The sequence below is a fragment of the Carcharhinus amblyrhynchos genome, chromosome 12, assembly GCF_965287045.1.
Source record: "Carcharhinus amblyrhynchos chromosome 12, sCarAmb.v2.hapA, whole genome shotgun sequence".
Lineage (NCBI taxonomy): Eukaryota > Metazoa > Chordata > Chondrichthyes > Carcharhiniformes > Carcharhinidae > Carcharhinus > Carcharhinus amblyrhynchos.
In genome coordinates, this window is record NC_137335.1 from 81,459,142 (window position 1) to 81,482,078 (window position 22,937).

At 49.7% G+C, this 22,937-nt stretch overlaps 2 protein-coding genes across 2 annotated transcripts in view; one reads left to right on the forward strand and one right to left on the reverse strand.

Annotated features, from left to right (window-relative positions):
* arfgef3 (ARFGEF family member 3) overlaps positions 1-22,937 on the forward strand; it is a 107,260-nt gene that overhangs the window by 17,881 nt on the left and 66,442 nt on the right. The window contains exons 4-6 of the mRNA XM_080200831.1: positions 17,729-17,860; positions 19,531-19,599; positions 22,678-22,800. Coding sequence (XP_080056957.1) covers positions 17,729-17,860; positions 19,531-19,599; positions 22,678-22,800 — 324 coding nt within the window. The remainder of the gene's footprint in view (positions 1-17,728; positions 17,861-19,530; positions 19,600-22,677; positions 22,801-22,937) is intronic.
* LOC145351157 (endonuclease domain-containing 1 protein-like) lies at positions 1,504-12,879 on the reverse strand. Its single transcript, XM_080200832.1, has 2 exons — positions 12,565-12,879; positions 1,504-4,748 (listed from the first exon to the last, which is right to left on the reverse strand). Exons 1-2 carry the CDS (start codon positions 12,862-12,864, stop codon positions 4,113-4,115), a joined length of 936 nt encoding a protein of 311 aa, XP_080056958.1. The 5' UTR covers positions 12,865-12,879; the 3' UTR covers positions 1,504-4,112.

Below are 22,937 nucleotides of genomic sequence, written 5' to 3' on the forward strand. Positions count from 1 at the left end.
GGGGCAGAGGGTGGGGGGCGGTAGCGGCTGGTGGGAGGGGTGGTTGTGGAGGCGCAAAGGAACCAAAGGGAATGGGGTACAGGATAGAGTGGAGAACTGGAGAGACGAAGGGATGTCTCTAGGCCAAAAGGGTAAAGGGACACATAAGGAAACGAGATGATTCTGAACGAGGTGTGAACGACAAAATGATGAACAGCTGCTGTCCAAGAGCAAAATCAACGAGAAACCCCAGAGGGAAGCAGGCATTAGACATTGGCGCGATGTTGAGTGGTGGGGCCATGGTGCAGGGTAGTGGAAGGAACGGTCGGAGAGTTGGGTCTCAGTTTCTGCATGGTGCAAGTCTGCAGTCACAGCACCATTGGCAGGTTGTTGGCTGGTTGAATAACAATGCTGGGGTTGGTGCTAAGAGAACGCAGCAGGTTCTGGGGGTGACAGGTTAGAGTGAGCAAGAGGAGCTCTTTGTGAAAGGGTTAGTGAGAGTAAGAGGCTAGCTACGGTATTGGCAGTTTAACATTCTGGAACACACATTACTGAGACAGGACAGTCAGAAGAAGAGGTTTTGAGACTATCTGGCCCATGGTGTTTTCGAGTCCACACACATGAGTTGGTGGGAGCATTACCCAGTGTTCTGTGTATCAAGAAACTTTGGGTGTGCTCAAAGCCACTCACTACAATCAGTGGATAGATACTCTCCAACAGTAGCCCCAGTGTTCAGCTTATCGACTAGTTCTTCACCACATCCTGATGCTTGCTTCCTATGGAAGGTTCATCCACTATCAGTGCGTAGCCTTGGACTAATCCATTATTCTCACTCCCAGTGTAACCCATTGCTGTCCCAGAGTAACCCGTTACTCTCACTCACTCCCAGGGTGACCCGTTACTCTCACTCGCTCCCAGGGTGACCCGTTACTCTCACTCGCTCCCAGGGTGACCCGTTACTCTCACTCGCTCCCAGGGTGACCCGTTACTCTCACTCGCTCCCAGGGTGACCCGTTACTCTCACTCGCTCCCAGGGTGACCCGTTACTCTCACTCGCTCCCAGGGTGACCCGTTACTCTCACTCGCTCCCAGGGTGACCCGTTACTCTCACTCGCTCCCAGAGTAACCTGTGACTGTCCAAATAACTTTATCCAGGTTAGGTTCTGCCTCTTCCTGCGAGCCTGTTGCTCTGTGTAACGGTCAGTTTGTTAATATTCACATTGGCCTTTCGGAAAGAGAGAATTGGTTTGAAAAGTGAGGGGTTTGGGCCAATCACAGAGGCAGCCACAGTTTATTTCTGTAACAGGTTTTGCAGCGGAAAGTTAAAATTACTCAGTAACACCCTTTCATTCACAATGCAACCTCAGTGTATGTAGCAGTTACTCCTGGAGTTTCTACAGCTGTTTCCTTTGGTTACAGCGGTTAAACAGATGTTGGTGAATCACTGTGAATGCGGTCCATATCACTGAAACTCATCACACACGCAAAATAATAACTACATTGTTTATTAAGCAAACACACAAATCTTCTCCATAGAAATCTGTAACTAGAAGTTAGATACAAATTTAGTTAATAAAGCAAATCTGAGCAGTGTAAAGATTTGGTATAAAAACATAGGTTACACAAAAGGTTGAGTAACAACATCTGTGAATAACATTTAAACCAATTAATCAAATCACACCAGTCCTGCAATCAGAATAAAAATGATAAGGTGACTAATGTATATCCAAATGTGTCTAATGGATCCGCTTACATCATCTTTAATTCATTAATCAAAACATTTAAAATCACACAAAGAAACTTGAGGGATCATACTGGACGCTGCCCTTTGGTTAACCCCAATTCGATAACCTTCCAGAGTAATCCTCGTTGCGTTCTATCTCCACCCCATATAGGGATTATTGTATGGAGCCTCCAACGATTAGTCCCATATGGATGGATGGAGGGAGGATAGGAACATGTTAGGGCAACACGGTGGCACAGTGGTTAGTGCTGCTGTCCAAGGATGTGCGGGTTAGGTTGATTGACCATGCTAAGAAATTGCCCCTTAGTGTCCAGGGATGCGTAGGTTAGGGATTAGTGGGTATAATATGTAGGGATACGGGGATAGGGCCTGGGTGGGATTGTGTTCGGTGCAGACTCGATGGGCCGAAGGGCCTCTTTCTGCACTGTAGGGTTCCATGATTCTCACAGCACCAAGGATCCAGGTTTGGTTCCCCACATGGGTTGCTGTCTATGTGGAGTTTGCATGTTCTCCCCGTGTCTTTGCTCCAGGTGCTCCGGTGTCCTCCCACAGTCTAAAGATGTGCAGGTTAGGTGGATTGGCCGTGCTAAATTGCCCCTTAGTGTCAGGGGGACCAGGGGGATAAATATGTGAGGTTGTGGAGATAGGGCCTGGGTGGGAGTGTGGTCTGTTTAGATTTAATGGGCCATATAACTCTTTCGGCACTGTTGGGATTCCATCTTTCTGTCTCCCCAGTTCACTGAAATCAGCGCCTGAGGGATAGCGAGTACTAACATTCATCCCCGCTCTGTCCAATTCTTTCAACAGCCAAGATCATCATGGGGGGGCTAGCTCACTGAATTCGTTTAAGGCTGAGTTAGACAGATTTTTGATCTACAAGATTATTGGTGGTGGGGAGAGGGGGAATCGGCAGGAAAGTGGCCACAATCATATCAACCATCAACTGACTGAGCGGGGAACTGACTGGAAAAGTTTCTGTAGGCATGTAAAGAGAAAAAAGATTGACAAAAACAAACGTAGGCTCCGTACAGTCAGAAACAGGAGAGTTCATAACGGGGAATAAAGAAATGGCCGAGGAATTAAATTCATACTTTGTTTCAGTCGTCACAAAGGAAGACAGGAATAATATTCCTGAAGTTCTGAGAAATGCAAATTTTAGTGAGGAGCTGAAGGAAATCAGCATTAGTAGAGAAATGGTTTTGGGGAAATGAATGGGATTGAAGGTGGATAAATCTCCAGGTCCTGATTATCTTCATCCCAGAGTATTTAAGGAAATAGCCCTCAAAATAGTAGACCCATTGGTGGTTATTTTCCAAAATTCTTTGGACTCCAAACTGGTTCCAACAGATCGGAGGGTAGCTAATGTAAGTCCGCTATTCAAAAAGGGAGGTAAACAGAAAGCAGGGAACTATCGACCAGTGAGCCTAACTGGGGAAGTTGCTAGAGTCTATTATCAAGGATTTCATAACTCGACATTTGGAAAGCAATCGTATAACCAGACAAAGTCAGCATGGGTTTACAAAAGGGAAACTTTACAAAAGGAAAAAGTTGACCAGGGAGAACCAGTGGATGTGGTTTATTTAGACTTCCAGAAGGCTTTCAACAAGGTTTCACATAACAAAGTACAATGTAAAGTTAAAGCACATTTGATTGCAGGCACTTTCATGAAATAGATAGAAAGTTATTAGCAGATAGGAAGCAAAGAGTTGGTATAAATGGGTCTTTTTCTGGTTGACAGTCAGTAACTAGTGGGGCTCCGCAGGAATCTGTGCCAGAACCCCAACTGTTCACTTTATATATTAATGCTTTGGAAGAGGGAACTGAATGCATTATCTCCAGATTTGCAGATGATACAATGTTGGGTGATTTCAAGAAGAAATTAATTATAACTCTTGAGGCTAAAGGGATATGGGGCACGAGAAGGTGGGATGCGGGTTTTGAATTTGATGATCAGTCATGATCGTAATGAACGGCAGAACAAGCTGGAAGGGCAGAATGGCCAATTCCTGCTCCTGTTTTCTATGTTTCCAAGTAACGATGTCACTGACAATGTGACCATGGATGGGATCTTCTGGCCCCGATACTGGTGAGAATCACCATGGTTGGGATAGGAATTGGCTGTCTGAATTTTCCCATCCCGTCTGCTGCAATATCCACCAGCGTCGGGGCTGGAAAATCCCGCCCGCAGCCACATTGCTACTGTCACATTGTGCCCTATACTTCCAGGGTAACCAATAGTGAGACTAATGGATGGAAATATCATTATTGTGGGAACACGCATCAAGTTAGCAAACCTCAAACACTTAAATCAATTCAGCCCCCATCTCCAAAACAAGACAACACAAGACTGCAAACAGCCATGGCCATCTCCTAATGGGATCCCCTCTTTTTAATCGGGAATTTCCCCCTTGATCAGCAGAGTCACCTCTTTGAAGGTCTCTGCTTCGTCATCAGCACTTGTCCCTCTGCAGCTCGCAAACATCTTGCCCACTCCCAGTCGCTGCTGCAGCTCTCCCACCGTCAGTCGGAGCGCCGGCTCTTCTGGCTGCATCCGTTTCAGGAACGCGGCAGAAAAGTCTTTATCGTACACCCTCGACGGACTCCGCTCCGCTGACACCACCTTGCTATTGAGACAGGGGTCATTATTCTGGGCGGGAGGAGAGGCGCAGCAAAGGGCAGTCCAGGCTGCCTCGGGCACCATGATCTTGTTCTTCAGTTTGACGTTGGTGGAATTGGCCGAACCCGTCACCACGTACATGGAGCGGCTGGATTTGTGGCATATCTTGGTCAAGTTCAAAACTATGGATTCTGCCTCTTTTGCCCAGTTCACATTGGCTTTGTGCTTCTGCGGGACTGCATTGGTGAGGGTACAGGTGGCTGTCGCACTGTCCTTCTTATTAAAGGAGAAAGGGTAGAGGTGACCTCGATCGTATCCTGAACCCTTATAATCTGCATCCACCGCCTGATCAACACTGGTAGTGCCATTGCTGCTTATCATTTCAGCCGAGGCACGTGGATCATCGATCTAAAACCAGCAGAAAATAACACGTCAGGAAATGTTCACAAACTTACAAAATGAGCGAGAGAGAGAAAACTCATAAACCGCAACAAACATTTCCTCCTTTTCACAGATCAAGCTGCTACCCTCAGTCCAGCGATTACACTTGGCCACAAAATAAATTGTGGGGTTAACGGGAGTGACTTTTGTCTCAGTTTTCTCTATCTTGCAAACGAGAAGTCTTCCTCAGCGTTTAACTGAGTAACTGACTGGAACCCACTGGCAATGATAGGTGGCAATTCTCAGTTGCTCAGCCGCTGCTGGAGTGGGGGGAGGACATCCGATAACATCAAGTTCTATTTATATAGCATCGAGAATGGGATAAAATAGCCCAAAGTAGGAGCGCTCTCAGACAAACACTTAAACCAGAGAGATCAAGACAGGCGACCAAAAGCTTGGATGATCAGCTAGTTTTTAAGGAGTGTGTTAAAGGACAGGATGAAACAGGAGAGGCCGGGAGGGGATTTCCTTCGAAATCTTTGATTTTTTAAAGAGTTGGTTTGATTTATTATTGTCGCACGTGTTATCATACAGTGAAAATAATTGTTTCTTCCGCGCCATACAGGCAAAGCATACCGTTCATAGACAAGGAAAAGAGAGGGTGCAGAATGTAGTGTTACAGTCATAGCCAGGGATCAACTTAATACAAGATAAGTCCCTTCAAAGGTCTGACGGCAGCGGGGAAGAAGCTGTTCTTGAGTCGGTTGGTATGTGACCTCAGACTTTTGTGTCTTTTTCCCGATGGAAGAAGGCGGAAGAGAGAATGTCTGGGGTGCGTGGGGTCCTTGATTACGCTGGCTGCTTTGCCGAGGCAGAGGGAAGTGTAGATAGACTCAGTGGATGGGAAGCTGGAAATCTGGTTAAACTGTTGTTCGTTATTTGGTTTTTCTATGATTTAAAGTCATTTGCAAGCTTGGTCATTTTTTTTACCCCCCCAACCCTGCCTCCCCCCCATCAATCACCACCCCCCCACCCCCCCTTCTGAAAAAGCAGGAGAAGCTAATCCAGTCAATCACACCCCTGTTCCCGATCATCCCCAATGGAAAGTTCCGTCAACCGTGCTATCAAGTGGCACTTACTCAGCAATAACTGGCTCAGTGATGCTCAGTCTGTGTTCCGCCAGGGCCTCTCGGCTCCTGACCTCGTTAGAACCTTGGTTCAATATCGACACAAAAGCTGGATTGCAGAGGTGGGGAAATGAGAGTGACAGCCTTGACAAGGCAGCATTTGATTGAGGAGCCCTCCCAAAACTGGAGTCGATGGGAATCTGGGGGAAAACCCTCTACTGATCGGAGTTATACCCGGCACAAAGGAAGATGATTGTGGTGGTGGAGGGTCAGTTATCTCAAACCCCAGGCCATCAGAGTAGTGTCCTAGGCCCAATCATCTGTAACCGTTTCATCAATGACCTTCCCTCTGTGGATGTTTGCCGATGTTCTGCACCATTCACAACTCCTCAGATACTGAAGCAGTCCATGTCCGTAGGCAGCAAGACCTGGACAATATCCATGGCTTGAGCTGACACGTGGCAAGTAACGTTCATGCCACACAAGAGCCAGACAATGACCATCTCCAACAAGAGAGAATCTAACCATCATCTCTTTGATGTCCAATGGCATTACCATCGCTGAATCCCCCACCATCAACATCCTGGGGTTGGATTGCCCTACTGACTGGACACTTTCTGTGTGACCTTGGCAGACGTGACATCAAAGAAAGCTGGCGATGGGGCACAAAGTGGGTCTGGGAACGCTTGCAAATACTGACACATTCCCAGGATATCTCTGTCTTAAATAATAGGTTCAATGTCAACAGGTACACAAAGATAAACAGACCTGATAGACAGGGAACCCTTCTGAATTTCCACAGTTTCAAAAGTCAATCAGAGGAGACCGACAATGATACATAATGGCCGGAATTTTACAGCGCTGCCCGCCACGGGAATCGGAGCGGGCGAGGGGCGGACAATGGGAAGGTCGGTTGACCTTGGGTGGAAATTTTACAGTTTCAGGATGTAAAATCCCGCCCAATAACTCAGCCGCACTGAATGTAGTAAATTAGACCTTTTTCAGGTTACTGTAACACACGGTGCACAAACACTTTTCCCATTGGGTGTAAATCCGAAATGAATTTTGTTTGAGAAGCTTCATCCACGCAGGGTGTGTGTGTGAAATGGAGCCCGCAACCCCTCTGGAAGAGCAGCACGATCTAGAGGGAGCGCACAATGCCATGTTAGCGAAGGAGACTTCAAGCGAAACCTTCCTTTGCTAAAATTAAGCTTTCTTCTTGTGGCATTGATTTCAGAGTTGAGGTTGAGGTCAGACCACGGGTCAGCTGGGAAGAACAAAACTCCCCAACTGTTACTTGTGTACAGCTGCTCGTAATCTCCCTACTTCCCACATAACGGCACCAAAAATATCTCCCTGTGTAAAGATGTTAACTCTTGAAACATAGAACCCCAACACTGCAGAAGGAAGCTATTTGGCCATCAAGACTGCACCAGCAACAACCCTACCCAGGCTCTATCCTCATAATCGTATGTATTTACCCTGTTAATACCCCTTGAAGTAAGGGGCAATTTAACACGGCTGATTCCACCCGGACCCTATCTCCGTAACCCCACATATTTATCCTACTAATCCCCCCTTAACACTAAGGGGCAATTTAGCATGGCCAATCAACCTAACCCGCACATTTTTGGAGTGTGGGAGGAAACTGGGGCACCCTGAGGAAACCCACCCAGACACGAGGAGAATGTGCAAACTCCACACAGACAGTCACCCGTGGCCGGAATTGAACCCGGGTCCCTGGCGCTGTGAGGCAGCAGTGCTAACCGCTGTGCCAACGTGCCGCCCTTGTTACCTTGCGGAGAAGCCCCCTGTTTTGGTCTAGGGCTGTTCCGGGTAAAGGAAGACCCTGTCCCCCTGTCCGTCTCTGGAAAATCCCAACTCTGGCTCCAGCTGCCTCTGGATTATTTGAAAAGTGCCGGGCCAGAGCTGACCAATCAGAGCTTGAGTACTAGGATGTTGCAGTGTCTGCTGGGAGGCTGTGTCCAATCATTGGAGAGCTGGAATGTCTGAACATTCCATCAGGCCACAGTTGTTGACACCACAAACACTGAGGGTGTAGCCACTGGCACCCCCCCCCCCCCCCCGCAACCACATGTGCACATACAATGTCTGCTACCCTTATAAGACCACAAGACGTAGGAGCAGAAGTAGGCCATTCAGCCCATCGACTATGCTCCATCATTCAGCGAGATCATGACCGATCTGATTATCTGATAATCCTCAACTCCACTTTCCCACCTTATCCCCATAACCCCTGATTCTGTTGTTGATTAAAAAGATAAGACAATAAGGTCTCTAAAGCTGCCACAGATGCAGCATGGGAGGGGGAAAATCACTGCCTTTGGAAAGTCCAGAATGTGCGCTTGCTTCATTCAGCGCTGATGTCATGGTTTAATATCTCCCCACAATGCTTTCTTTGACCATCAGGAGATTGGCGTCCACTCTGCCAGGCTCCAGATCATTCTGGGAGGGTTGGCATCCCTACCTGGGAGTTGCCATTGCTGAGAAGTTGAACTGTCCCAGATATGTAAGTAGTGTGGCAATGTTACATGGACAGTTACATGAGTAAAATGGGTATAGAGGGATATGGGCCAAACGTGGGCAACTGGGACTAGCTTAATGGTTAAAAAAAAGAGTGGCATGGATAAATTGGACCGAAGGGTCTGTTTCCTTGCTGCAAACCTCTATGTCTCTAAGGGCATGATGTGGAGATCCGGCGTTGGACTGGGGTAAACACAGTAAGAAGTCTCACAACACCAGGTTAAAGTCCAACAGGTTTATTTGGTAACAAATGCCACTAGCTTTCGGAGCTTCCACCCTAAACATGTTCCTTCGTCAGGTAACTGCTTACTTGATGAAGGAATGTGTTGTGAGACTTCTAAGGGCATGTCAGAGGCTGGGAATTCTGCAGAGAGTAAGTCTCTGACTCACTTCTTCCAGCCTGTGACAGCAGTGTGTACCATAAACAAGATGCCCCGTGGCATCTTAGGATCATAGAATCCCTACAGTGTAGAAGGAGGTCAGCCAGCCCATCGAGCCTACACTGACAACAATCCCACCCAGGCGCTATCGATTCAACCCCAAGTATTTACCCTGCTAATTGCCCTGACACCTACGGGGCAATTTAGCATGGCCAATCCACCTCACCCCCACATCTTTCAGACTGTGGGAGGAAACCGGGGCACCTGGAGGAAACCCACAAAGACATGGGGAGAATGTGCAAACTCCACACAGTCAGTGACCTGAGCCAGAAGTGAACGCAGGTCCCTGGTGCTGTGAGGCAGCAGTGCTAACCACAGTGCCACCCAATGCTTTCTCGACAACACCTTCTAAACCTGTGACCTCTATCCCCTAGAGTGATAAAGGCATCAGAGACAGGGGAATACTACCCCTGTAAGTTCCCCTCCAAGCGTACACCATCCCGACTTGGAAATATATCACCCGTTCCTTCACTGTCCCTGGGTCAAAATACTGGAACTCCCTCCCTAACAGCACTGTGGGTGTACCAACCTCACACGGGGACTGCAGCGATTCAAGAAGGCAGCTCACCACCACCACCAGGGAAGTTAGGGTGGGCAATAAATACTAGCCTAAGCAATGCCCACATCCTGTGAATGAAAAGAATCCATCATGTTGAATAAGGAGTAGGAGTAAGCTATTCAACCTCTCGAATCTGCTTCGTACTGTGCCAGGATTGCACTTGAAGTAGAAAGGATTGAGAACTTGAAGTTTTTAGGTGTCCCGATCCCCAACAACCTGTCCTGGCCCCCCCATGCTGACACTAGAGTTACAAAAGTGCACTAATGCCTTTACTTTCTCAGAAGGAAATTTGGCATGTCAGTTACGACTCTCGCCAACTTTTACAGATGCAACACAGAAAATATTCTTTCTGGTTGTATCACAGCTTGGTATGGCCCCTGCTCTGCCCGAGACCGCAAAGGAACTACAAAAAGTTGCAAACGAAGCCCAGTCCATCACACAATAACCTCCCCTCCATTGACTCTGTCCACACTTCCCACTGCCTCTTCAAAGCAGCCAGCATAACTAAGGACCCCACACACCCCGGGCATTCTCTCTTCCACCTTCTGTTGGACAAAAGATACAAAAGTCTGAGAGCGCATACTAACCAACTCAAGAACAGTTTCTTCCCTGCTGCCATCAGACTTTTGAATGGACCTACCTTGCGTTGAGTTGATCTTTCCCTACATCCAAGCTATGACTGTAACACTACATTCTGCACCCTCCCATTTCCTTTTCTATGAACAGTATGCTTTGTCTGTATAGTGCGCAAGAAACAATACTTTTCACTGTATGTTAATACGTGTGGCAATAATAAATCAAATCAAATCAGTCACCCTTATATTGGGCCTGATTTTCACTCTTCAACAACATAAGGCAGCATTAACACAGGGAGCATTGCTTCCCACTGCTGGAAGAAAAGTGGGCCAAAAACCGACTGATTTAAAAGAAAGCCCTCCCTACAGTGCTAATACACTTGTCGGGGGGGGGATGATCAAGTTGAGGGTTGGCTTTTCCCCCTCAATGGAGGGAAGTCCTGCCCCTGAGAGCTGCTGGCCGAGCTCATTGGCCAGCAGCGCCAGAAGAGAGTAGTGGCTATGATGGGGACTGCGAGGAGGCCTATGAAGCAGGGTGATGGGCACCCAGTCAGAATTAGGCAGGGAGGGAATGGGTATCCTGGAGATGGAGTGGGGCGTGCCCATGCAGATTTCGAAGGCCAGGTGAGGTGGCGCAACGTGGGGCGATACCACCTTAAAGGGCAATGTCCCCGTTACACAGCGGAGGTAGCCCCCTCCCCCACTTCTTTCTCTAGCAACTTTGGTGCAAAGAAGGCCTCCCCACTCTTGCTGGCCTGCCACTGCCTCTTGTACAATGGCAATGGAGGAGGATTGAGATCCTGAATTGCTGCTTAGCAGAGCAATGAAGGGCCTCAATCGGCCTAAGGGCCTAGTGTGTGCGTCTTACCCGACCACCGTAATATGTGGGCACTGGTCTGGGGGTTGGCTGGAATGCACTGGGCTACCCACCCCATCCTATATAATGTGCCAGCCACCTGAAAACACACCGGGATGTGGAGGGGGTGGGGGGGAGAGTGGGCTGTCTTATTCCACCATAGTTTGATAGAGGTATTTAAAATCATCAGGACCTGGACAGAGGGAGAAACGATTCCCATTGGCAGAGACTGTTCCCATTGGTGGGAGGATTGAGAGCTGGGAGACACTGATTTAAGGTGAATGGGAAAGGAAACGATGACCACGTGAGAAGAACATGGCGAGAGAAGGGGAAAGGTAAGCAGTGGGACAAGATGAGTCACCTCCTGCTGTGGTTTAACTATTCTACGGGCTACATTTATGGGAGGATAGATTGCTCAGCACCCCACACACACCCCATTCCCCCACCCCGCCCCCCCCCCAAACCCTCCTCATCCCTTCCCCAGAAGTAGAAGTAAGCAGGAGCCAACCCCACTCCACGCCAGCCTGCCCAGCTGTGGGAGTTGGCAACATTGGTGGCGAGTGGGAGTTCTCTCCCTCGCTCAGGAGGACCTCCTGCCTCAAGGGGCCAGTTGGATTGGCCAACGTCTCCAGCACTCCCGGTAGCGCCAGAACTGAGCGGTGGCCGCAGCTGGAACTGCGGGAGGAAGGCCAAGGAGGAACATGGCTGCCCTGAGATAGTGGGCATTGACCTTGGGTGGGACTTGGGTGGTAATAATCGGGTGGAGCGAGGCCATAAAATCGCGCCCAGTAAGACCCACACCACCAGCCCTTCCTTCTCACCTCTGTTCAATGTGCCATTTATATACATTCTGCCCACTCCCACCTGACTGCCCATGCCCTCTGTGTGTGATGGCATGGGCAACATTCTATTCAGGTCAAATCAACTTGCGATCCTTATTTATTATAAGGTGATTTCAGCACCCACCCACCCACCTAACATAGAATGGGTATGAATTTTGGGGAGACAGGTGTTAGGCTGGCTATCCGGCCTATTTTATTTGCCCTCAACAACCACACCACTGCCCCCCCCACCTCCCCACGCAGCTGGAAACATACCTGCTGGACACAGGTATAATCCAGCCGTGTGATTCTATTCTGTGAAAGTGAATGGACTTCAAGTGAGATTAAATCTCACCCTTTGGTGTTACGATGTTTGTGGGATCTTGCTTTGCACTTTGAGAAGGTACACTCTAAATGCAAGTCCTTCCTCTCTGTCCGTCCGAAAATTTTAAACACTTTTACGGTAAACTGGCAAATAAAGTGGAGTGGAGTCTGCACGTTCTCCCCGTGTCCGCTTGGGTTTCCTCCCACAGTCCGAAAGATGTGCTGGTCAGGTGGATTGGCCGTGCTGAATTGCTCCTTAGTGTCCAAGCTGTGTAGGTTAGGGAGATTGGCCATGCTACATGTACGGGGTTAAGGGGAATAGGGCTGGGGTTGTGGGCCTGGGTAAGATGCTCTTCGGGAGAGTCAGTGGAGACTCAATGGGCTGAATGGCCTCCTTCTGCACTGTAGGGATTCTATGGGAATAATTATATTTGCCTTGCCGACCAACGGGAGCAGAATACCCCCTGAAACCTGGGAATTCTCATTTCCCAGCCAGCAAGCTGGAGAGATCTCTGAAAGCTCTGTGACAAATGTTGCTCATGTTGGTTCTCAAGCTGTGTTGAGCTGTCTCTGCTACAAGGTGAAGCCTTCACTTACCTGCGGCTCGTAAAACCACGGTCTGGGTCTCAGCCTCTTGTCCACGCCCAGGGTGCAGGGGTACCTGTAAGCGGAGTAGACCGGGATCCGCAGGTCTGTCCGGTACAGCGTTACAAAGTGATAGTGGTTCTTGTACCGCTGGCAGATCTTGACGCGGTTCTGAGTGTCGAATCCCTCCGGTGGAACCTTGCCCTGGAAGAACCAGCTACACTGGCTCAAATCCCGGATCACTTCCCCCTGCACTGGCCCGGGATCGAGGAGAGGGAAGAGGAGGAATAAGACCAGTGTCGGTGTCCCCATGTTCAGATTCCACAGTGCTCCTGGTTGTATGGAGAGCGATCTGTCTATTAGATGCTCTCTCTCTGATGCACCAGTTTCGCTGTGTTAAGTTCCACAGACAGAGTGACACTTGGACTCAAGGAGGATGTTCCCAGTGTAACATCTGATTTAAATGAGACGTCACACTCCCTCAGCCTGTGCTACTCCTTTCATTAATGGAGAGGTGACAGTTTCGGTTCCCGTCATTGCCTCGAATGTTTCTCTATAATAATCTTCGGCTGGTGTTAAGAATAGTTAACCCTGTGCCTCTTCCTTATTTCTCTGAAGATCTTTCTCAAGAGCATAGCATCCCTATCTCTCTCAGTACCAGATATCTTTTCATTTATTCATGCCATTAGAGTTCCTGGAATATAAACTCAGCGTTAGTGAAGGAATGGCAATAGATTCCCAAGTCCGGATCAACGACTGGCATATTCAATATTTAGGAAGGGCAGACGGAGAGGAAAAAGTGATGGAGCTGCATTTGTTGGTTAAAGAGGAAGTTAGTAGTGAGGAAGGATATTAATGGAATCTGTATGGGTGCAGCTGAGAAACACAGAAACTGTAGTGGTGAAGATGTTGGGGTTGGCAATAAACAGGAAATTAGAAACACATGCGATAGAGGACCATCTGTAATTACAGAAACACAGAAAAACTACAGCACAGTACAGGCCCTTCGGCCCACAAGGTTGTGCCGAACATGTCCCTAAATTAGAGGTTACTAGGCTCACCTAAGAACATAAGAAATAGGAGCAGGAGTAGGCCATCTAGCCCTTCGAGCCTGCCCCGCCATTCAATAAGATCATGGCTGATCTGAAGTGGATCAGTTCCACTTTCCCGCTTTCTCCCCATAACCCTTAATTCCCTTGTCTGTCAAAAACCTATCTACCCGTGACTTAAATATATTCAGCGAGGTAGCCTCCACCACTTCAACGGGCAGAGAATTCCAGAGATTCACCACCCTTTGAGTGAAGAAGTTCCTCTTCAACTCCGATCTAAACTGCCCTCCCCTTATTTTGAGGCTGTGCCCTCTAGTTCTGCCATCCTTTCTAAGCGGGAAGAATCTCTCTACCTCTACCCTATCTAGCCCCTTCATTATCTTATATGTCTCTATAAGATCCCCCCTCATCCTTCTAAACTCTGAAGAGTACAGATCCAGTCTATTCAATCTCTCTTCATAAGCTAACCCCCTCATCTCCGGTATCAGCCTGGTGAACCTTCTCTGCACTCCCTCCAAGGCCCATATATCCTTTCGGATATTGAATCCGCCTCCATCACCGTTGCCGGCAGCCTATTCCACGCACCCGCCACTCTCTAGAGTGAAAAACTTACCTCTGACATCTCCTCTGTACCTACTGCCCAGCACCTTAAACCTATGTCCTCTTGAGGCAACCATTTCAGCCATTCGATCAATACCTCTCAATATCTTGTACACCTCTATCAGGTCACCTCTCATCCTTTGTCTCTCCAAGGAGAAAAGACCGAGCTCCCTCAACCTATCCTCATAAGGCATGCCACCCAATCCAGGCAACATCCTTGTAAATCTCCTCTGCACCCTTTCAATAGCTTCTACATCCTTCCTGTAATGAGGCGACCAGAACTGAGCACAGTACTCCAGGTGGGGTCTGACCAGGGTCCTATATAGCTGCAGCATTATCTCTCGACTCCTAAACTCAATTCCTTGATTGATGAAGGCCAGTACACCACACGCCTTCTTAACCACAGCTTCAACCTGCGCAGCTGCTTTGAGCGTCTTATGAACTCAGACCCCAAGATCCTTCTGATCTTCCACACTGCCAAGAGTCCTATCATTAATATTATATTCTGCCATCCTATTTGACCTGCCAAAATGAACCACTTCACACTTATCTGGGTTGAACTCCATCTGCCACTTCTCCGCCCAGTCTTGCATCCTATCAACGTCTCGCTGCAACTTCTGACATCCCTCCACACTATCCACAACACCTCCGACCTTTGTGTCATCAGCAAAGTTACTAACCCATCCCTCCACTTCCTCATCCAGGTCATTTATAAAAATCACAAGGAGTAAGGGTCCCAGAACAGATCTCTGAGACACTCCACTGGTGACCGAGCTGCATGCAGAATATGACCCATCTGTAACCACTCTTTGCCTTCTGTGGGCAAGCCAGTTCTGGATCCACAAAACAATGTCCCCTTGGATCCCATGCCGTCCTCACTTTCTCAATAAGCCCTTTAATTCTCTACACTGTTTTGGATTCCAGCATCCGCAGTATTTCAAATGTAATTATGGGTGACTTTAATTTGCATAGAGTTTGGTCAAATTAAATTAGTAACAATACCATAGAGGAGGGATTTCTGGAGTGTAGATGGGATGGTTTCCTGGACCAATATGTTTTGGAACAAACTAGAGATCAGGCCAGATCCAATGGTACAATTGTGATGGAACCAAATTAGAAATTGCTTCAGTCCTCAGGATAATTGCAATTTCCAATTTCTCTTCTCCTTTTGGTTCTCAGTCAACGAACCAATCCCACGACCACATTCTCCCGCCTGCCACCAAACGCTTGTTAATGGCCAGCCCTGTGTGGCTTTGTCAATCTGCCAACTGTCTTAAAGTCTGTACCTTACACAGGTCTTAACGTAAATAGCTTATTCCAAACACTGGAAAATTTCCAATCAATCCTGCTGGCTTTGCGCATTTGAGGAACTCTGAGACTAACGCTTGCTAAACACTGGGGTGATCTTGAACCGATTGGAAATACTGGGGATGCTGGAATCTGAAACAGTGTAGAGAATTAGAGAGCAGGCCATTCTAGACTGGGCATTGTGTAATGAGAAAGGAATGATACCCCCAGTCCAGCCGTGTGGGGCCCCTTGGGGCAATAGTGATCATAACATGATAGAATTCTTCATCAAGATAGAGAGTGACATAGCTGATTCTGAGACTAGGGCCCTGAATCTGAAAGGAAGCTCCGAGGGGATGAGGCGGGAGTTGGCTACGATGGATTGGGGAACGTTGCTTAAAGGAATGACAGTGGATAGGCAATGGCAAACATTCAAGGAACGTGCGGGTAATCTGCAACAGTTGTTTATTCCTGTCTGACCCCGAAATGAAAGGGAAAAGGCGGCTGAACCATGGCTTACTGGGAAATTAGAGATAGAATTAGATCCAAGGAAGAGGCATACAAATTGGTCAGAAAAAACAACAGGCCCGAGGATTGGAGCAGTTTATAATTCAGCAAAGGAGGACAAAGGGATTGAGTAAGAAGGGGAAAACCTTGCAGGGAACATAAAAACTGACTGTAAAAGTTTCTGTAGGTATGTGAAGAGAAAAAGATTTTCAGGGGAATTTACAATGGGGAACAAAGAAATGACTGGCCAGCAAAATACTTACTTTAATTCCGTCTTTGCAATGGAGGACACAGCATATCAGAAATGTTGGGGAACACATGGTTTAGTGAGAGGAAGGAAATCAGTATTAGTAGGGAAATGGTGTTGGGGAAATTGGTAGGTTGCATGGGCGCTGCCTGACCTTGAGGGAGGGGTATAATTATATATAAATGTAATAAAATGTATTCAGGTGTGAACCTGATTTACGTTACGCTGAAAATCGATGATCGCAATCTCACCGGTAAGATTCGTGACCTCTGGGCTTTTACATAAATTTATTTGTGGGATATGACGTGGGTGGCCAGCATTTATTGCCCATCCCTAGTTGCCCTTGAGAAGGTGGTGGTGAGCTGCCTTCTTGAATCGCTGCAGTCCATGTGTTGACCCACAATGCCGTTAGGGAGAGAGTTCCAGAATTTTGTCCCAGCGACAGTGAAGGAATGGCGATATATTCCCAAGTCAGGATGGTGAATGCTTGGAGGGGAACTTGCAGTTGGTGCAAGTTTAACTGTTGCCCTTTAGCCTCCTAGATGGAAGTGGTCATGGGATGGAGAGCGAGGGCTTAAGATCACCCCCAGTGTCTAGCTAGTGTTAGTCTCGGAGCTCCTCTAATCTGTGAAGTCAGCCGGGTTCATTGGAAATTTTCCAATCTTTGGACTCACCTATGTGTAAGGTACAGACTTAAAGACACAGTTGGCAGATTGACAAAGCCACACATGGCTGGCCGTTAACAAGCATTTGGTGGCAGGTGGGGGATTGGTTAGTTAACTGAGAACAGAAAGGGGAACAGAGATTGGAAATTCCAGCTATCCTGACAACGGAAACAATTTCTAATTTGGTTCCATCACAATTCTAACTGTTGTCGGGAACCACTCTTCTACCAGGAACAGTACACTGGGAACAGTAATCTGACATTTTCCACTGGATACAGTACACTAGCAGTTTCTGCTAGCCTTTCTCACTGGGAACAGTACACTGGCAATTTTCACTGGATACAGTACACAGGCATTTCTCACTGGGTACAATACACTGGCATTTCTCACTGGGTGCAATACACTGGCATTTCTCACTGGGTGCAATACACTGGCATTTCTCACTGGGTGCAATACACTGGCATTTCTCACTGGGTGCAATACACTGGCATTTCTCACTGGGTGCAATACACTGGCATTTCTCACTGGGTGCAATACACTGGCATTTCTCACTGGGTGCAATACACTGGCATTTCTCACTGGGTGCAATACACTGGCATTTCTCACTGGGTGCAATACACTGGCATTTCTCACTGGGTGCAATACACTGGCATTTCTCACTGGGTGCAATACACTGGCATTTCTCACTGGGTTCAGTACTCGTGGATGAGAGTTTCAGCAGCCGAGGAGCTGGGACAGGGTGGAGGTAGGCGATGTGACGGAGGTATTAATGGGATAGTATTGATGGTGTGGCGGTAACTCTCTGGCGTGTGTTTCATTAGAAACTGCTGGTGGACGAGAGGCTGGTGTCTGCGGAGAAGGAGCTGGAGGAGAAACAGCTGCTAAACCAGATGTTGGACGCCATGAAGATTACCCCCTTCCTGAATGAGGACCTGCAAGTGGAGGTCATGAAGGTGATCACTGCTTTAGAAAGTGCTGATTTACAGGAGGGCAACTGAAAGAGTTATTGGTTATGATGGGCGTCCCTCACCTCAGCTTCAAGGGTAATAAAAGTAAAATGCTGTGAATGCTGGAACTCTGAAATAAAAACTGAAAATCCATCCTGTCTGGCAGCATCTGGAGAGAGAGAAGCAGAGGCCGGAATTTTACTGGCATGCCCGCCCCAATTCCGGAGAACAGCATTCCTCCGGCGGGATCACACAAACCTCGGACGGACGCGTTGGTAAAATTCCGCCCAGTGTTAATGTTTCGAGTCCGTGTGACTCCCTGGGTTCTTACTCGGAGTTCCAAAGAGGAGTCTCACGGACCCGCAACATTAGCTCTGTTCCTCTCTCCACAGGTGCTGCCAGACCCGCTGAGCTTTCCCAGAATTTTCTGTTCCGATTACAGTCAAAGGAATTAGCTTTGAAATTCCGCAGAGACCACGGCTGGAATTCTCCAGTCTTCACACGCCCGTGACCACTGCTCCTGGTCAGCTTATCTGGTCATTATCACGTCGCTGTTTGTGGGATCTTGCTGAGCATAAATTGATACTTTGAACCACCTTGACTTGCGTTGGCTGCAAGGCACTTTGGGATGTTAACGGTGATATATAAATGTCAGTCTTTTCTTTTAGGGCTTCTGGAAGGTCCAAAGTGGGAAATACATCTGTTTTCAGTTGGCAACATTCCACTGGGGCTTGGATGGAGAGGATCGGCCAAATCCCCAGGATAATTGCCGCAGAGTCCCTGCTTTGAGCAATTATAAAGTCATAGAGGTTTACAGCATGGAAACAGGCCCTTCAGCCCAACTTGTCCATGCTGCCCTTTTTTAAACCCCTAAGCTAGTCCCAATTGCCCGCATTTGGCCCATATCTCTCTATACCCATCATACCCATGTAACTGTCTAAATGCTTTTTAAAAGACAAAATTGTACCTGCCTCTACTACTACCTCTGGCAGCTCGTTCCAGACACTCACTACCCTCTGTGAGAAAAAATTGCCCCACTGGACTCTTTGGTATCTCTCCTCTCTCACCCTAAACCTATACCGTCTAGTTTTAGACTCTCCTACCTTTGGGAAAAGATGTTGACTATCTAGCTGACCTGTGCCCCTCATTATTTTATGGACCTCTATATGATCACCCCTCAGCCTCCTACGCTCCAGAGAAAAAAGTCCCAATCTATCCAGCCTCTCCTTATAACTCAAACCGTCAACTCCCAGTAACATCCTAGTAAATCTTTTCTGCACTCTTTCTAGTTTAATAATATCTTTTCTATAATAGGGTGACCAGAACCATACACAGGATTCCAAGTGTGGTCTTACCAATGTCTTGTACAACTTCAACAAGACGTCCCAACTCCTGTATTCAATGTTCTGACCAATGAACCCAAGCATGCCGAATGCCTTCAGGAGAGTTCCCTGTCCCCGGTACAGGATCAATGTACAGAGTAACCAGGGCAGAGTTAAACCCACCCTCTTAACCCTAACCCTCCCCTCATTTACCGCAGTTGCCCCCAAAGGGGGAACGTTGATGGAATGTGGTAAACTTCTTGGGAAACAGCTACTTCTGTGGTTCTGCGAAGATTTGTGAGCTGGTTTGAGGTTTGCTGAGATGTTTTTCTTCTCTCTCTGCTTCTCCTAAAGGTGCTACTTTGTATCACGTATTCATCAACGTTTGAAATAAATGGCAGCGCCGTGCTGAAGATTGCTGAGGTAACACTACCCGTGTCACACCTTGTTCACTGGTTCAACAATCTGTGTTCCTGTGTGTGAGTGCGTGTGTGTGTGAGTGCGTGTGTGTGTGAGTGCGTGTGTGTGTGAGTGCGTGTGTGTGTGAGTGCGTGTGTGTGTGAGTGCGTGTGTGTGTGAGTGCGTGTGTGTGAGTGGGAGAGATTGTGTGTGTGTGTGTGTGTGTGCGTGTGTGTGTGTGTGAGTGCGTGTGTGTGTGTGTGAGTGCGTGTGTGTGCGCGTGTGTGTGTGTGTGAGTGCGTGTGAGTGCGTGTGAGTGGGAGAGATTGTGTGTGAGTGCGTGTGAGTGCGTGTGTGTGTGTGTGAGTGCATGTGCGTGTGTGTGAGTGCGTGTGTGTGAGTGCGTGTGTGTGAGTGCGTGTGTGTGAGTGCGTGTGTGTGAGTGCGTGTGTGTGAGTGCGTGTGTGTGAGTGCGTGTGTGTGAGTGCGTGTGTGTGAGTGCGTGTGTGTGTGTGTGTGTGAGTGTGTGAGTGTGTGCGTGTGTGTGTGTGTGTGTGAGTGGGAGAGATTGTGTGTGAGTGCGTGCGTGTGTGTGTGAGTGGGGGTGTGTGTGTGTGTGTGTGTGTGTGTGTGTGCGGGGGTGGGTGTGTGTGTGTGTGCGGGGGTGGGTGTGTGTGTGTGTGCGGGGGTGGGTGTGTGTGTGTGTGCGGGGGTGGGTGTGTGTGTGTGTGCGGGGGTGGGTGTGTGTGTGTGTGCGGGGGTGGGTGTGTGTGTGTGTGCGGGGGTGGGTGTGTGTGCGGGGGTGTGTGTGTGTGCGTGTGTGTGTGTGTGTGAGTGCGTGTGTGTGTGTGAGTGCGTGTGTGTGTGTGAGTGCGTGTGTATGTGTGAGTGCGTGTGTGTGTGTGCGTGTGTGTGTGTGCGTGTGTGTGTGAGTGGGAGAGATTGTGTGTGTGTGTGAGTGCGTGTGTGTGTGTGTGTGTGAGTGCGTGTGTGTGTGAGTGGGAGAGATTGTGTGTGAGTGCGTGTGTGTGTGTGAGTGCGTGTGTGTGTGTGAGTGGGAGAGATTGTGTGTGAGTGCGTGTGTGTGTGAGTGCGTGTGTGTGTGTGAGTGGGAGAGATTGTGTGTGAGCGTGTGTGTGTGTGTGAGTGGGAGAGATTGTGTGTGAGTGCGTGTGTGTGTGAGTGCGTGTGTGTGAGTGGGAGAGATTGTGTGTGAGTGCGTGTGTGTGTGTGAGTGGGAGAGATTGTGTGTGAGTGCGTGTGTGTGTGAGTGCGTGTGTGTGAGTGGGAGAGATTGTGTGTGAGTGCGTGTGTGTGTGTGAGTGGGAGAGATTGTGTGTGAGTGCGTGTGTGTGTGAGTGCGTGTGTGTGTGAGTGCGTGTGTGTGTGAGTGCGTGTGTGTGTGTGAGTGGGAGAGATTGTGTGTGAGTGCGTGTGTGTGTGTGAGTGGGAGAGATTGTGTGTGAGTGCGTGTGTGTGTGTGAGTGGGAGAGATTGTGTGTGAGTGCGTGTGTGTGTGTGAGTGGGAGAGATTGTGTGTGAGTGCGTGTGTGTGAGAGTGCGTGTGTGTGAGAGTGCGTGTGTGTGTGAGTGCGTGTGTGTGTGAGTGCGTGTGTGTGTGAGTGCGTGTGTGTGTGTGAGTGGGAGAGATTGTGTATGAGTGCGTGTGTGTGAGTGCGTGTGTGTGAGTGCGTGTGTGTGAGTGCGTGTGTGTGAGTGCGTGTGTGTGAGTGCGTGTGTGTGAGTGCGTGTGTGTGTGCGTGTGCGTGTGTGAGTGCGTGTGCGTGTGTGAGTGCATGTGTGTGTGTGAGTGGGAGAGATTGTGTGTGAGTGCATGTGTATGAGTGCGTGTGTGCGTGTGTGTGTGAGTGCGTGTGTATGTGTGTGTGTGTGTGTGTGTGTGTGTGTGTGTGAGTGAGTTACACATGTTTTCTGTAAATGTTCTGGGATGTTTAATGTCCAGAGAGGTATTGATTCAAGATAAGCTTTTTCCCCCAGTCCCCATTATCGAGTGAACCTTTGCTGTTGGCCGATGGTTCACACTTCCCACTGAAATCTCAAACTTCTCTCCAACTACAAAGATCCGAGCGCAGAAATCATGGCGGACACTCCCTCCTTCCCTTCTCCCCAGCACCCCCTCCTCCATCACCCAGCCTCCCCAACCCCCCCCCCCACCACCCAACCTCCCCTACCCCCCCCGCGCCACCCAGCCTCCCCAACCCCCCCCGCACCACCCAACCTCCCCAACCCCCCCCGCACCACCCAACCTCCCCTACCCCGCCCCTGCCACCCAGCCTCCCCTACCCCCCCCGCGCCACCCAGCCTCCCCTACCCCCCCCGCGCCACCCAGCCTCCCCTACCCCCCCGCGCCACCCAACCTCCCCTACCCCCCCCGCGCCACCCAACCTCCCCTACCCCCCCGCGCCACCCAACCTCCCCTCCCCCCCGCACCACCCAGCCTCCCCTCCCCCCCCGCACCACCCAGCCTCCCCTCCCCCCCCCCGCGCCACCCAGCCTCCCCTCCCCCCCCGCGCCACCCAACCTCCCCTCCCCCCCCGCGCCACCCAACCTCCCCTACCCCCCCGCGCCACCCAACCTCCCCTACCCCCCCCGCGCCACCCAACCTCCCCTCCCCCCCGCACCACCCAGCCTCCCCTCCCCCCCCCGCGCCACCCAGCCTCCCCTACCCCCCCCCCGCGCCACCCAACCTCCCCTACCCCCCCCCACACCACCCAACCTCCCCTCCCCCCCCGCACCACCCAACCTCCCCAACCCCCCCCACACCACCCAACCTCCCCCCCCCACACCACCCAACCTCCCCTACCCCCCCCACCACCCAACCTCCCCCCCCCACACCACCCAGCCTCCCCTACCCCCCCCGCACCACCCAACCTCCCCCCCCCACACCACCCAGCCTCCCCTCCCCCCCCCGCACCACCCAACCTCCCCCCCCCCCCCGCACCACCCAGCCTCTCCCCCGCTCCACCCCCCTCACCGACAGCTAACTCCCCCCTCTGCCAGCATTGAGGCATCTGGGAACACATTGCCTGGTATTTTTTTGCTGCCCGTCTCATGACCTTCCCCTTGTTCCTCTGAACCCAGGTTTGCATCGAGACTTACATCGCCAGCTGTCACCAGCGCAGCATCAACACAGCTGTCCGCGCCACCCTCAGCCAGATGTTGAGTGACCTGGCCCAGCAGCTGCGTCTCAAGCAGGAGAGTGAGGTGAGGCATCGCACCAACAAGTGTCCCTACCGCCTGTCGCTCACTGCTTTGCCTGTTTCTGGGCTGCTTTTTCCAGAGGGGTCGGAGTTCAACTGTGCAAAAGGACAGGAGAGAGGGAAGGTGTGAAGACAGGATCT